The following is a 14,290-nucleotide window of genomic DNA, read 5'->3' on the forward strand; positions in this document are numbered from 1 at the left end:
TCAGGATTGGGAATCTGATATTTCCTATGCCTAATACTGTAACTCATACTATAGCATCTTTATCCCATCGTCAATGACACTGCCAAGATAGCAGTGATACACAGATTTCAGTCTGCTTATCATACACATCACACATATTCCACGAATAAGAGAATTGATGCCCAGAAGGTGCTGAGAGCTGGCTGTTTTCTCTCCTTATAAGGTTCAGGCTTTTGAGTAGTGACATAACAAACCATTCATGATCTTGGATTTCAAACACTGCTCCAGAGTCATGTATCTGTAATGGGTTTCCCTTATGTGCCACTTGCTCACTCTATTTTGGATATTGGCACAATATAGGGGAATTTCTCAGATAATTCCAAAAAGTAAAACTCAACTGAGAAGTGCATAAAAAGCAGCAGCGGTTTAATATCAAAGCGACTTTCCAACCAGCTTGGCTTATTCTGGGGTCCTGGTGGAATGAGTCTTCTGCCAGCTGCCAATGCAGGAAAGCCCTGCATGGACTGAGACCAAAAGCTAGTGCTACTAGACTGTAGTACTTCGGAGAAAAGCACCAGACTTCATGACAATTGGAAGGAATATTAGATTAGATAGATCTGCTGCCTTGAGTTATTCATAAAAATAATAAAGGTTGGAAATAGACAGACAAACAGACAGACAGATAGATAATCCATACTTTTAAGTTTGAATTAAGTACCAAACAACATTTATCAGCAAGTCATATTCTGCTACATATACTACAATTGACAGTTATTGTCAGGAGCATGTAAGCAGAACCATTCATTTATTTCAAGTGAGAAGAGTTTATTATTGCTATCTATAGACAAGAATCTAATCAACTTTAGTGTCATTAAAATTGCAGGAATAGACAACACCCCTGAAGACAAGCTCAGGATCCAAAAAGATCTTACAAACTTGAACAAACAAAACTGATTTTAATGTGCAGAAAAACGAAGTTTAACATTTAGGTAGGAAAAATCAAAGGCATAAGTACAGATTAGGCAAGACCTGGCTTAAAAACAGTAACAGTGAGAGGGACCTTGGAGTTCTAGTGAATGATCACTTGACTATGAGCCAGCAATGTGTAGCAGCAGCCCCAAAAGCTAATACAATCCTGGGTTGTACAAACAGAGGCATTGAATCAAGATCACGTGAAGTATTAATACCACTTTATAAAACCTTAGTAACACCACACCTGGAATACTGCACCCATTTTGGTAACCATACTACAAAAAAGATGTTGAGACTTTGGAAAAATTTTGGACAAGAGCAACTAAGATGATCAAAGGCCTGGAGACTAAAACATATGAAGAATGGCTGCAGGATTTGGGTTTGGCTAGTCTAAAGAAAAGAAGAATTAGGGGTGACATGATAGCAGTATTTCAGTATTTCAAAGGCTGCCACAAAGAAGATGGGATGAAATTTTTCTCCAGAGCATCAGAGGGGCAGTGGTTTTAATGGTTTGAAAATAATCAAAGAGAGAAGCAACCTGGAATTAAGGAGAAACTTCCTAAGAGTGAAGACAATTAACTAATGGAACAGCTAGCCTCCAGAAATCGTGGGTGTTCCAACACTGGATGTTTTTAAGAAGAGGTTAGTCACTTATCTGAAATAGCATAGGTTCTCCTGCTTCAGCAGGGTGCTGGATAGAAGACCTCCAAGGTCCCTTCCAGCTCTATTCTATTCCAACCATTGTAATCATCAAAGCTAAATTAGCACTGGATAAGGGTCAACGGAATTCATGGGGCTGCTGGACTTGGGTCTTTTGTGGCAACACAATGGCTCCAAACTGATGACATGTTTAATTCTGCCTTCCAGCTCAGCCACTCTTCTTCTACAATTATAAGTTGATGCTAAAAATGTTTTGATTTATTTGAAATGACTTCTGAAATAATAACAATATAAAGACGTGGCAGTGCTCGAACTATATAATGTAGAATGTTTGCAATAATAAACATTTTTTATAAGTGAGTAAGTGTAAATTTAAAGATTAGAATTTGTGAGTAGGCAGAGGGTTACTTTAAGGTATTTTTATTTACAAATCATGTAAATCATGACAGGACAAATTCTACTCTTAATGCAGCTTGGCTAAAGATACCAGAGAATGGTAATAGTCAAGTTTTATAGTCCTTTTGCACAGAACCATCATGTAATATATTCACTCACTTCCTTGGGACTGGAGCAAAATTAACTCAGCAAATCTCACATGTAATTTGAACAGAGGGGAATACTGGTGTGGAACAGACAACATCTAGGGAAATAGACCTAAGTTTCTAAGAAAAACGGGCCTTTGTTTTAAAATTTTACATTTTTTTCAAAACTCTGGAAGGTAAGCTTTAGAAAACAGGGAAAAAACCAAGTAGATCTTGGTTATGCTGCTTAAGGATTGTTGTCCAAATATTTCAAAAGCCTCCTTTTAAAAAAAGTATCAAAATTTAAAGGGTAGGAATTCTGTGGTACAATTCAGCAAAGAATTAAAACAATAGTTCTTATACCAAGCAAAGTTTTCACAATATCAGCCAAATAGATTAGTGAACAAAATATTAAAAACCTTTCATAAGGCCCTCAAGATCTGATTCTGTGACCGGACCAAGACCCCTGAGTAAATGGAAGGACTTGCCTTCTGGCTGTATTAGTGACTGTTGATTTGATACCTTCCTCAGCTACTGTGTATTTTAATGTTTGTATTTCTGATTGGAATTGTTTTTAACTCATTTTAATATTATTCACCAGCCAGAATTGAGATATGCTACCTTACAAATTCATTAAATCAATAAATAAAATCTATTCAGGTGCCAAAAGCATTTTCCTTTCAAAATAGTGGCATCTGTGGGGTCCTGTGGGGACATTTCTTTTCATTTCATTACCCACCAGGGTAACATCATCAGAAATGTCTGCAAGAAAACAACCAAGCTCAAAGATAATGTTGAGCCCTGAGCCTCAAATATTCTCTTGATAGTGGCATCTAAAATCTCATGCCCAGCACAAAACAGTATGAGCTTATAGAAAAAATCCTGCTCCTATGAAAATCATCCCTTTGTCTGAAGTGACTGAAGAGAAAGTTATCATCACACATTAATCCAATCCACAATTGAAATGTAATTGATAAAGCTCTTCCTATTTAGGTTACTAATATAAACATGGTTATGACCTAGTCTAGATCACTTAAAAACATGGGTAGATTGACCCAAGCAGAATCTTTCTTATCTCTGATCAGATGAAGATATGATTCTTTGGATTATTCAATAATACTTATAGATATGCTTTGATTTTGATTAAAAGTTGGTATTTTAATATTGTTATAACCTATTTAATGATCTTATATATTTACAGGAAAGAATTCTCCTGCTAGCTATTACAAAGGAAAAGAAAATAGCTGAGCAAAAGTCTGGAGACAAATAGGGTGAATTATTTTTGTATCAAGTCTAAAATAGTACCCAAGGCAGTAATATTAGGTATATGGCTGCATGCACGTAAGTATAAAAGATGTTGCCTTAAAGATACATTGTGAGCACAAAACCAGGTAAAATAATATTACAGCTCCATAAAATGAGCTGTAAAATTTCTCTGACAGAAATTTAGAAATCTTACCTGCAGATCAAAGAACTTGCTATATCGTCGGTAAATTGCCTCTGTTGAGCCATTGGACCAAGTGACCTTGATAATGTACACCTGCGGGGAAGAAGACATATGGTTTAGAAATATCAGATCCAATTGGGCAAGTGGATAATTGTGATACTAAGTGTTCAGCAAAAGAGCTAGTCTAGAATAAATAACCTAATTCACAGAAGATACCATAAATTGGGCAGTAATTTGCATGGGTTATATGTACAAAAAGGCCATATGCAGAACCAATCTCGTCATCCACAGAGGAATAGAAAGACATCTGAGTTGAACATGGAGAACATATAAAATTCGGAGCACATTTCTACTTTACTAGATACTTCTTGAACAGACGGGAGGATCGCATTTTCCTTTTCAGACAGTCTTTCAGAATTTCAGGATGCACCCAACGTGACTTTATGTCACTTCAAAGCATCTAAGTAAGATTTATCGCCACAATCTCAGATGAAGCTGGGATTTCAGTAGCACATCTCACTTTGCTTTATTTGGGAACATATGGATATCGGGGAAGATCTGAAAGACTGGATTTGTTTGCTGCCTATTTGTTCTTGCTTTTTTTCATTTATTTCTAGTATTGACAGTGGTCTCTCTCATAGCGTCATGGTCAGAACCAAGGATGGTTTCTGAGAGTGGACAGCATGTTTTACTTCTGGTTGCATGATAATGCAGCAGATCTATAGAGACCAACACATTTTAATCACAATGTATTAAAGGGTTTCTAGTGGGTACTAGGTACATACTGTAGTTTATCATTCTGATGCAAGGAATATTTATTCTGTCACTGCTCAAAGCCTCCTTTTATTTGAAAACCATAAAGTTAGGGAGAATGTTAGCTGAAGCTTTTCTTCCAGCTAAATAAAGCCCCCTGCAACAAAAACACTCTGTTTGACAAAGAACTTTCTATGAAATTATTTAATATAAGATGAAGCATGACTAGTGTATTTGTATTATTGAGTCATATCCAAGTCCTGAGGACATATAGTTAAATTTCACAACAGCAACTTTTGTCTTCCCATAATCCTAAAAGTGTGAGTGCTACAGAGACTCTGAATGATTCAATTGTCTTTACAGCAGAGAAAAAGAACAGAAGTTGTATCAGAAACAGGGAAAATTCCCTAAGCTAGTTCCCACCCACTTGCTATCTGGGGTAACTAGGGAGTATTTAGAGATCAAAGACTTTTAGACTTGGCAATGCTGATCAATATTTGCCTGCTTTTGCTACCCCACAATTCTGCTGACTGCCAACTGCCAGCAATGCAGCAGATTGACTCAGCCTTCCATTCTTCCAAGGTCAGTAAAATGAGGGCCCAGATTGTTAGGGGCAATATGTTTAGAGAGGGCTGTAAAGCACTGTGGTGCGGTGTATGTCTAAGTGCTACTGCTCTATCTATCTATCTATCTATCTATCTATCTATCTATCTATCTATCTACCTACCTACCTACCTACTTACCTTTGCATTTCTGAACTGCCCATCTCCCTCAAAGAGTAGGCTGATTTCTAGCACAATACTCTTTCCCCAAATAATCCTGAATTCACATCATCACTTAGGAGAAAGAAAAAATGATCGATGCTATTAAGCATTACATACAATCACATAGATCCGGCCCGTAGGGCCTCCCTGGAAACAGTGAAGGACTGGCCCGCGGTGCCTCTACCAGTGAAAATGGAGCCCCCTCCTGAGATCCATTTTTGCTGGCAGAATGCTGGAGGAGGCTGTCGTGGCCGAAAATGGAGTCTGGGAGAGCTACATGTGGCCCTCCAGAGCTTTATTTTTTGCTGGCAGAAGGCTAGAGGAGGATCCCCCCAGCCCCACCAAGGCCATCACAGGTGCCCCCAACACATGTGATGTCAAGCTGGCCATGCCCACCCTGACCCCATGCACCCTGGTCATGCCCACCCAGCCCACCAAGGTCAAAAAGAACCCTGATGCATCCCTCAATGAAATAGAGTTTGACACCTTTGCACAAGAACCTTAAGAGCACAAATAGAAATAGCACTTATAGACTGCTTCATAGTGCTTTATTGTCCTCTCTAAGCGGTTTACAGAGTCAGCATATTTCTCCCAATTAACTGGGTCCTCATTTTGCCAATCTCAGAAGGATGGAAGGCTGAGTCAACCTTGAGCGGTGAGGATCAAACTCCTAGCAGTGAACTGAATTAGACTGCAACACTGCATTCTAACCACTGTGCCATCATGACTCCTAATATCCTATCAATATAAAGATAGGCTATATCTTATCTAAATATATAAGCAAAAAAGACATCTTAGAGAGTCCATTCATATATAATCAGGTCCTTAGTCCAAATAATGCTCCCTAGAAATTTTGTTCTCTTCCTTAGCCTGTTCTAAATACTTAGATAACTTAGCCCTGTAATGGCGAACCTATGCCATGCGTGCCGGAACCTTAATGCGTCCCTCAATGAAATCGAGTTCCATTTCCCCCGGCACATGAGAGCTTGCCCGAAAGAGCCCTACTGCACATGCGTGTGCACCGCTGCCCGACAGCTGATTGTTGTATATCTGGCGTGCATGCTTGAGGGGTGCGTGGGAGACACATGCACATGCAGAGAATCACGCAGCATGCACTGGGGGTCGTGGGTGCATGTGCAGAGATGCGCAGCACACGGAGGGATCACATGCATATGCGCAAATGGATGATGCCTGGGAGTGATCGCACGCGCATGCACAGTGCTGCGTGCCATGTGGGAGCGATCGTGCATGCAGGTGCAGGCACGTGACACGCAGCAAGGAAAATCACATGCACATGCGCAGATGCACAGCACGCGACAAGGAGAATCACACGCGCATGCACAGATGTGCAGCACTGCGAGAGGATTGCATGCGCAGGCTCAAGAGGTGTGGGGGGGACCAGCATGCATTGCCTTCTGGGTTCTGGAACGCCAGCACATGAGCGCACGTGCAATTATCGGCACGGGAGCCAAAAAAGGTTTGCCACCACTGATATAGCCTATCTTTATATTGATACAATATTAGGTTTAATTCTCCCAAAAACAATTCATCTTGCATCAGAGATAGGCAACATGAGAGCTCCAGATGTACAGAGCACAACAGTGACAATTACAATTATCTATGGTGGTGGAGCTGATAGGGCACTGTTCACCTTCTCCTATAATACACTCAGCTGAAAAAGAGCCACTTCTGCAAGTCATGAATTTACATTCCAACATAGATAGGCTCCTAGCTATCAGGAAACACATCCTAATTTAGATATTCTCAACTAGAATTAAAATTCTAATTAATTTTAATCTCCAGCTAATGTATTGTGGCTCAGAATTGTTGATGATACAGTCCTACTCACTGGATTGTAAAAAGCAGCCCTAGTAGACAGCATTTAAAAAATCAACATTAAATTCACCTCAGCCACAGAATCTGAGGAGAAGACTGAACTGGGGATTTATCCAGAGGAGTAAGAGGCAGCTGAGCCCAGGTATCATGTGTGAGAGAAAGAGGGTAAAGACAGCCCCTTCCTACTCCAAACTTGGCAAGTTTAAGACTTGTGGACTTCAACTCTCAGAATTCCTCAGTCAGCATAGCTATTCTGGGAGTTGAAGTCCACAAGTCTTAAGGTTGCCAAGTTTGGAGACCCCTGACTTACAGAAAATACTGTAGATGCAGACAGTATAGTCCTTAGTCTGGCAAGATATCCTCTATAGGTGTGAAACAATGAAGGGGAAACAATGAAGCTTGGAAGAACTGCCACGTGTCATTCTTGGTTTTGGGCCACATACATTGTTTTGAATTAGTACATTTAGAATGTAATGTTTGTTTTTCAGAGACACAAATAAACATGTTAATCATCATCAGGATTTGCTACATATTTTTCACATTTAAAATCTCCCTAAGGGAAGGGAAGGCAACATTCCCACAAGGGAATATATTTTCCGGTGCTCCCTTTCCAGTAAATTCCTTTGTCTCGGAGGAGCTCTCAGCAACTTTAAGTGTCCACCCCCCCTCCCCCTCCAAAAAACCCTATAAGAAAACCAAAGAAATGTAGATTTCCAAAGTTTTTTTTCTATGGTCAGGGAGTGGTAAAATCAAATCAGAGTGACCTTTCCAAATTAAAATGGAAAAAGTTTTGTCTTTTGTTTTGTGAGTCAGGAGAACCTAATCATCTACCGCTGATTATGACTCCTGGTGCTATGTTCTTAAAGGTAGGAATAATTTCATTCAGAGCCTCTCTGAAAATATTATGTGTGGACTGTATGTGTATTAAACCTCAGTCAATCAAGGAAATGTGAGGTGGTCTTTATTAAGTGATGGATTAATCCTAGGTGCTCCACTTCTAACCATGCCAGGGCACTATGCAGAGCTTTCGCTAAAAGAGTTTGCTGCCTCGTTTTTGCCTTCATTTACTTTTCGTACAAATGTAGGAAACATTTTAAACCAGGGGTAGGGGAACGAAGGCCATTTTATGACTTGTGGACTTCAACTGTCAGAATTCCTGAACCAGCCATGCTGGCTCAGGAATTCTGTGAGTTGAAGTCCACAAGTCATAAAGAGGCCCCAGTTTCCCACCTCTGCTTTAAACCCCTAGCTCACTTCTCCTGACTTGGCTACACAGAATCATGTACAAAATGTTTCTGGATTCTAATTGCTTTGAATTTGATTTCCTCTCCCCTTCTTGTTCCTTTAATCATTTCAGAAGACTCCTAAATCAATTGGAACAGCCAGTTTTGTCCTTGAAACAGCCATTTCACAAAGTGCGACATTTGAATTCTGAAATATTTTGTCCACTTTTAGTTATGCGTTTTTCACAACTGGAAAATGAGATGCTTGGCCTTGCTTTTTCCAGTTGTATTTGCGAGGACAGCACAATCCCTTCTGCATTCCCCACCCAGGAAATGAAGTGTACGTTTTTGCTAGGATATGCAAACTTCACCTTCTGATGCCATACCTTTGCACGGTTCTACTTTTCCCCCCACCTATCTTGCACTGCTTATGTCCACCTTTGATCTCTGGGATGCTGTGATCAAGTTTCTCCCTATAATTTACTCTTTGTTAATGTTTTAGCCTTTCCACTCACCTGGCCAAGAACCATTTTCATCCTTATGTATACATGAAGACAAAGTAATCATCCTGTATACTATACATGCATCAGTTGTATGTTTGCTTTCCTTCTCTGTTCTACACACTAGTAAACCATGATTTGTTTAAAGATGGTTTAGCAAACAAAATACACGAACTGGGTTTATGCATCATACTATGCAAAATCAATCAAACCACATTAATATGTGTGAATCTAGCTTTTGACAGGAAACGTTCTCGAATAAAAACTCAATTTCTCAACCGCAGGAGAAATGATTGAGCTTTACTTCTAAAGTACTGCACCAAAAAGAATAATAAAGGAAATACTTAGTTTAAAACACACACACACACTTTTCAGGGGTTCAACTGTTTTCTCCTTTCCTTTCCCATTTTTTCTCTTGTGCATGTCTGTATATTGTGAGTGTTTATTTTCCCAGGTTCATTTTCACTATTCTCAGCTTTAAATAAAATCTGCCCCTAAAAGCGGTTTCCATAAATCTGATTAAAGACTTATGAGAAAGGAAAGGCAGCAACCGATACAGGCTTTCCCAGACCAATGGAATATTCTCATTCCCTCCAGGGCAGTTTGCCAGAGACTATCCATTACTGAAACGCTATCGAATGTTTAGCAAGATAACCTCCACCACGAGCCAAAGGCCTGCATGATGTCATCACGTTGGCTGCTTTGCAACAGGCCTTTTTGTGAACCAAGTGCATTCTGGGATTCCTTTGGAAGGGGATGGAACCCTTTCTTTTAGCTAGAGAGAGCCTCAGCATTCTTGAGCATGTTATTGTGAGTTCTTGGAAGGAAATTACAGGGGAGGGGGTGGAACTAGAGAGGAGGGCTTTTCTTAAAAGCTCTTCAATTACCAATTCAATATATATTTCACGCAGGCTGAAATTGTAGGCTGATTCACACCACTGGCATTTTGAGAATTCTATTTGAGTAACGGATGTGTGTGTTAGAAACTAATCACACAATGACCACTTATTCAAAAGTACCAACCAAAGGGGCATATGCACATAGGGTGCATGTATCTCACAAGCTGAACTTCTCGTGTAGAAGTTGACATTACTTATTAGGTGCCGGGCTACTAGTTTGGACAATTGTGTCAGCTGGTATTATGAAACATCACCAGAATGGCAAATAAATTATGTGTACTTATTACCATATAATATGTATGCATATTTACTGTAACAGAAATACAGTCAAATTATTTAAAAGAGGTAATAATTTTAAAGATACACATTCCTTTCCAATCTGTATCACTTTATAGAGATGAGAAAATATTCAAATACACTTTGCACAAAAAATACAAACCAGGGGTCCGTAGACTGGCACCGGTACTCAGCATGCCAGAAACCGGGCCGTGGAAACAATCAAAGCTCCACCCATGGGATGCAGGCAATACACAAAATCCCGCCCCTTTTTTTTGCAGAAAAACCTCTCTCCATGGAACTGGTCCCTGGTGTCTGAAAGGTTGGGGGCCACTGTCTTAGACCGTTCTCATACAGAACTTTCCATCTGAATAAAATGAAATGAACATTACCAGATCCTGGACAAGATTCAAGGAACTGGGCAGACAGATCTGTGTGTCTAAGATAGCTTTGAATTTCCATTTCGATCACAGCACTTCCTACAACACAGCAAAGGCCATTAAAAAAGAGGAGTTGATTATTTATAAACTATCTCACTGGGCCCATTTTAGCCTATGGGTATGCTTCAAGAAGGTCTTTGGATGGCAGCCATAATGTTCTTCTACAAATGGCTTAACTAGGTTTCTGGCTGGTATAATACTAATTATTCATTTTATAAATTATTCCAGGAAACAAAGCAGGCTTTTAGCCTGCTACCCCCAACATTTCACTATGCAGCCTAGCAAGGACAGACCAATAAAAAGTGATGAATTATACTGCCATGGTTTCTTTACTAAAAGACTGTGGCCGACAGAAATAAATTACACCCTGACAAGACGACCTCTTCCTTCAGCAACATTTGATCCAGACTTTAATTCTAGAGGAACACAGTAATAGAGTGACTACAACAGTTTTTTTTTCCTGAAAATATGCTGATTAAAAATGCTTTATTAAGCACCAGAGTTTCTTGGGTCAACTCCAGCACAGGAAAAACTCTTCAGCCCAAGTTGTCAGTTGTGGAAAGAAAAACAATGGACACCACCAAGGGGATTACTCTGCTCCAAGTGAGATCATTTCACAGTGAACACGCACCTTTGCAGTGGGAGAGACCCTGATACTGAGTGATGCAATCCTTAGACAGAAATAGCAGTTTTATAAAGGGCAATATGTCACATTTCTAATGGCTTCCTTTGTGCACAGACTGCAGAGACCCACATGTGGTCTTGAAAGATTGTCTGGGAGAGGCAGTATTTGCGATACACTTAATACCAATCACATGAGTATAGCTGAAAGTGCTAGAAACTAAATTTTGATTGTGAGATTATTTAGTTTTTATTATTCTTTATAAATAACTCAAGGTGGCAAAGATACCTAATACTCTACCCTACTCCTATTTCCCCCAAAACAACAATCCTTTGAGGTGGGTTATGCTCAGAGAGAATGATTGGCAGAGAGTGACATTGACAGTGGACCAGCCAAAGCTCAACAAAGGCCTTGACTGCCATTCCAGTAGGAATTGTGAACCGAGGAGAACTCTCAAATTATACACAGTTCTTTCTAGGGTAGCGTGATTCTATGATGACCCAGGGTGTGGCACAAAGGCAACACAGTCACATAAGTAAGAAAAGTCCCTTTAATACCTCCAACTTTGCCCCCAATGTCCAGGTTACCTTTGGATGGAGAAAAATCTCTCCCAAGAAGAGTCTTTAAGTGGAGGAAATTCAGTCCGTAAACAAAGTACATATAAATTGTAAATAAAAATCCACACAAACCACGCTGCAGCAATTAACTGGACAGGGCAGGATAAGGAATTGCAGACTTCAAAGGCCAACAAAACACACACAGTTGGGAAGACACCTTGACAAAACAAGATAATACACGATTTGTTTCCAACAAGTTGCTGTGCGCAAACTCCCTTTTTAAACAGTGTTCCCAGCTGCAGCTAATGAAAGGAATCAGGGCCCTTTCCTCTCCCATAAGCCATGCAACTCACGTTGCTCCCTTCTCCTTTCCTCCCTGCATGCCCTAGGATGAAGAGGGGGTGGGCCTGGGTCTCCCTCTGAATTCCCTCTGCCTTGCTCTACCTCTCCCCTGTTCTGCTCAGCTGGACTGTGCCTTTCCCCAGTTTCTTCCACAGCCAATGGAGCCACATTCCCACTCCCTGTCAGCTGATTGGCCTCCCCCTCAGAATCAGATTCTGACAGGGGCATGATAGATTCCATCAGGAGTGATAGATGGAAAATCCTTGGAACCAGGAGGTTCTTACTCTGTCTTGCTGCGATACAACTTCAGCCTTTATGTCCCACTCAGTCTTTTATGGTCATCAAGCTCTAGATCCTTGATGGTGAACCTATGGCATTCTCTGTGAGCACACCAGCTATTGCCCCAGCTCAGCTCAGCTGCGCATGCATGTGCCTATCTCGTACTGCCCAGCTGGTCTTTGGGCCTTTGCTGCGCATATATGGGGGGGCAAGATGCATGTGGTGTGTGTGTGTGTGTGTGTGTGTGTGTGTGCAGATGATGTGCGCACATGCACGGGGGACAATAGGTCATGTGTGCAGATGATGTGCGCACATGCGTGGGGCTGGGGATTTACATAGATGATGCACATGCATGTGCGGGGCAGAGTGCATGCACAGGGACACACACATGTGCAGGGGGCAGGGTGCACATGCAGGGGCAGGGGGCATGCACATTGGGCACTTGGTGCCAAAAAGGTTAGCCATTACTGCTCTAGATCTTCTATCACATCTCCTCTCTGGCCTGGGGTCAAGTTGTCCACTATCTGTTCCCAACCAGGGCTAGTTGAAGAGAGCGATTCGTGCTTTTTTCACATCTTGGCTAAACTAGTGCAATTCATATTGCATGCGGTTGCCCTTAAAGGCAACTCAGAAGTTGAAACTGGCATAAAATATATCTGCTGCCCATTTAAAGTAAATTAAAGTAAATTCCCATATAATTATCAACACTTATGTGCAAAAAAAGTTAATTGTAACAAGAAGTTATATTTATTTTTGTACAATCACATATATTGTCATCCTTCAAGGATCTCCATGCATGGCAGAGAAATAAAAAAATAAAGAACAGCACTGATATTTGATTTGATTTCAAAAAGATGCCTTTGCTATGTTAAACAGGCCCTTGTTTCAGTTTCTGTCTATAAAGGGGGAAGAAAAAGAGCCTTTTAGACAAACAGCTGGCAAGCAGATTGTCCCATACAGAGATTTTCTTTGACATATTGAGGGAAATAAAACTGGGGGGAAAAAAGCTTAAAGAAAAAACTGTCCAAAATGACAAGTTGGACTGCTGGAGAAATGCAAATGTAATTTGTCCAACTGTTACAGAGCTGTCAAGGAAAAAAGAGTCGCCTGAGCAACATGGTGCAAAGGAAAAAAATTGACAAATAATATGTCTCTTCTTCTTCCATTTTTGAACTGGTGGGCTCATTCCTGTAACAATTTACACTTGAAGAAGAGAAGTCCTCTTAAGAGAAAATTAGGAAGCATCATGAACCAATCTTATTGTTATCAAAATAAGAAATAGTTTGCCTACATCTTTGGGAGATGAACTCAGGGACTTTGATCAAGTCAGGATGTGCCATCAAGCCAGTAGTGGGATTCATTTTTTTTTACTACTGGTTCTGTGGGCTTGGTGGGCATGGTTTGGTGGGCATGGCAGGGGATAGATACTGTAAAACCTCCAATCCCTCCCCACTCCTGGGGGAAGGTTACTGCAAAATCCCCATTCTCTCCTCACCCCACTAACCTGCTTTCCAGCTCCGTTCTTCTATCCAGGGCAACAAAAGAAGACCCAGCCAATCAGCTGGGATGTGGGAGGCAGAGAATAGATGGGGGTGGAGCCTGTCAGAGGTGGTATTTGCTGGTCCTCCGAACTACTCAAAATTTCCTCTACCAGTTCTTCAGAACTGGTCAGAACCTGCTGAACACCACCTCTGCATCAAGCTAACTCTTAGTGACGTATATACAGACCATCTCCAGGATAATTTGTCCTCAATATGGCCCTGCTGGTCTTCCAACATTGCTCTTGAAACTAAGTCCATCCATCTTGTTCTGGAAGATTCTCATCTTTCCTTTCCTTCCCTATTTCCCAACACTATGAGCTTCTCAAGAAAACTAGGTATTTGAATAATGTCCCAAAACATGATAATTTGTGCCTGATTGTTTGTGCTTGGAGTTAAAACTCTGGGTTGAGTTGTGCTACAATTTGTTTTTTTTTCCCAATACCAAAGTTCAAATGCATCAATATTCATTTTATTCTGCTTCTTCAGAACCCAACCTCATAGTGTTACAGGAAAACCATTCATTGCCTGCCCGATTCTAATCTTTGTAGGAACAGACACATCAACACCATCTGAATATATTTTCCAAGTCTTTATTGCTGTGCTGCTCAATGCTAGTTTGCCACCTATTTCTTGTCTCTCAGTTCCTTTACTATTGATAGTTAATCCTACAAGGCAGAAA

General features: G+C 40.6%; 1 protein-coding gene across 4 annotated transcripts in view; it reads right to left on the reverse strand.

Moving 5' to 3' along the window:
- SH3PXD2B (SH3 and PX domains 2B) overlaps positions 1-14,290 on the reverse strand; it is a 133,890-nt gene that overhangs the window by 101,317 nt on the left and 18,283 nt on the right. For all 4 annotated transcript variants that reach the window (XM_026696378.2, XM_026696377.2, XM_087924517.1 and 1 more), the window contains exon 2: positions 3,592-3,672. In XM_026696378.2, the coding sequence (XP_026552163.1) occupies positions 3,592-3,672 (81 nt within the window). The remainder of the gene's footprint in view (positions 1-3,591; positions 3,673-14,290) is intronic.

The sequence above is a fragment of the Pseudonaja textilis genome, chromosome 2 (assembly GCF_049901715.1).
Source record: "Pseudonaja textilis isolate UNSWEBS1 chromosome 2, rPseTex1.2, whole genome shotgun sequence".
Classification (NCBI taxonomy): domain Eukaryota; kingdom Metazoa; phylum Chordata; class Lepidosauria; order Squamata; family Elapidae; genus Pseudonaja; species Pseudonaja textilis.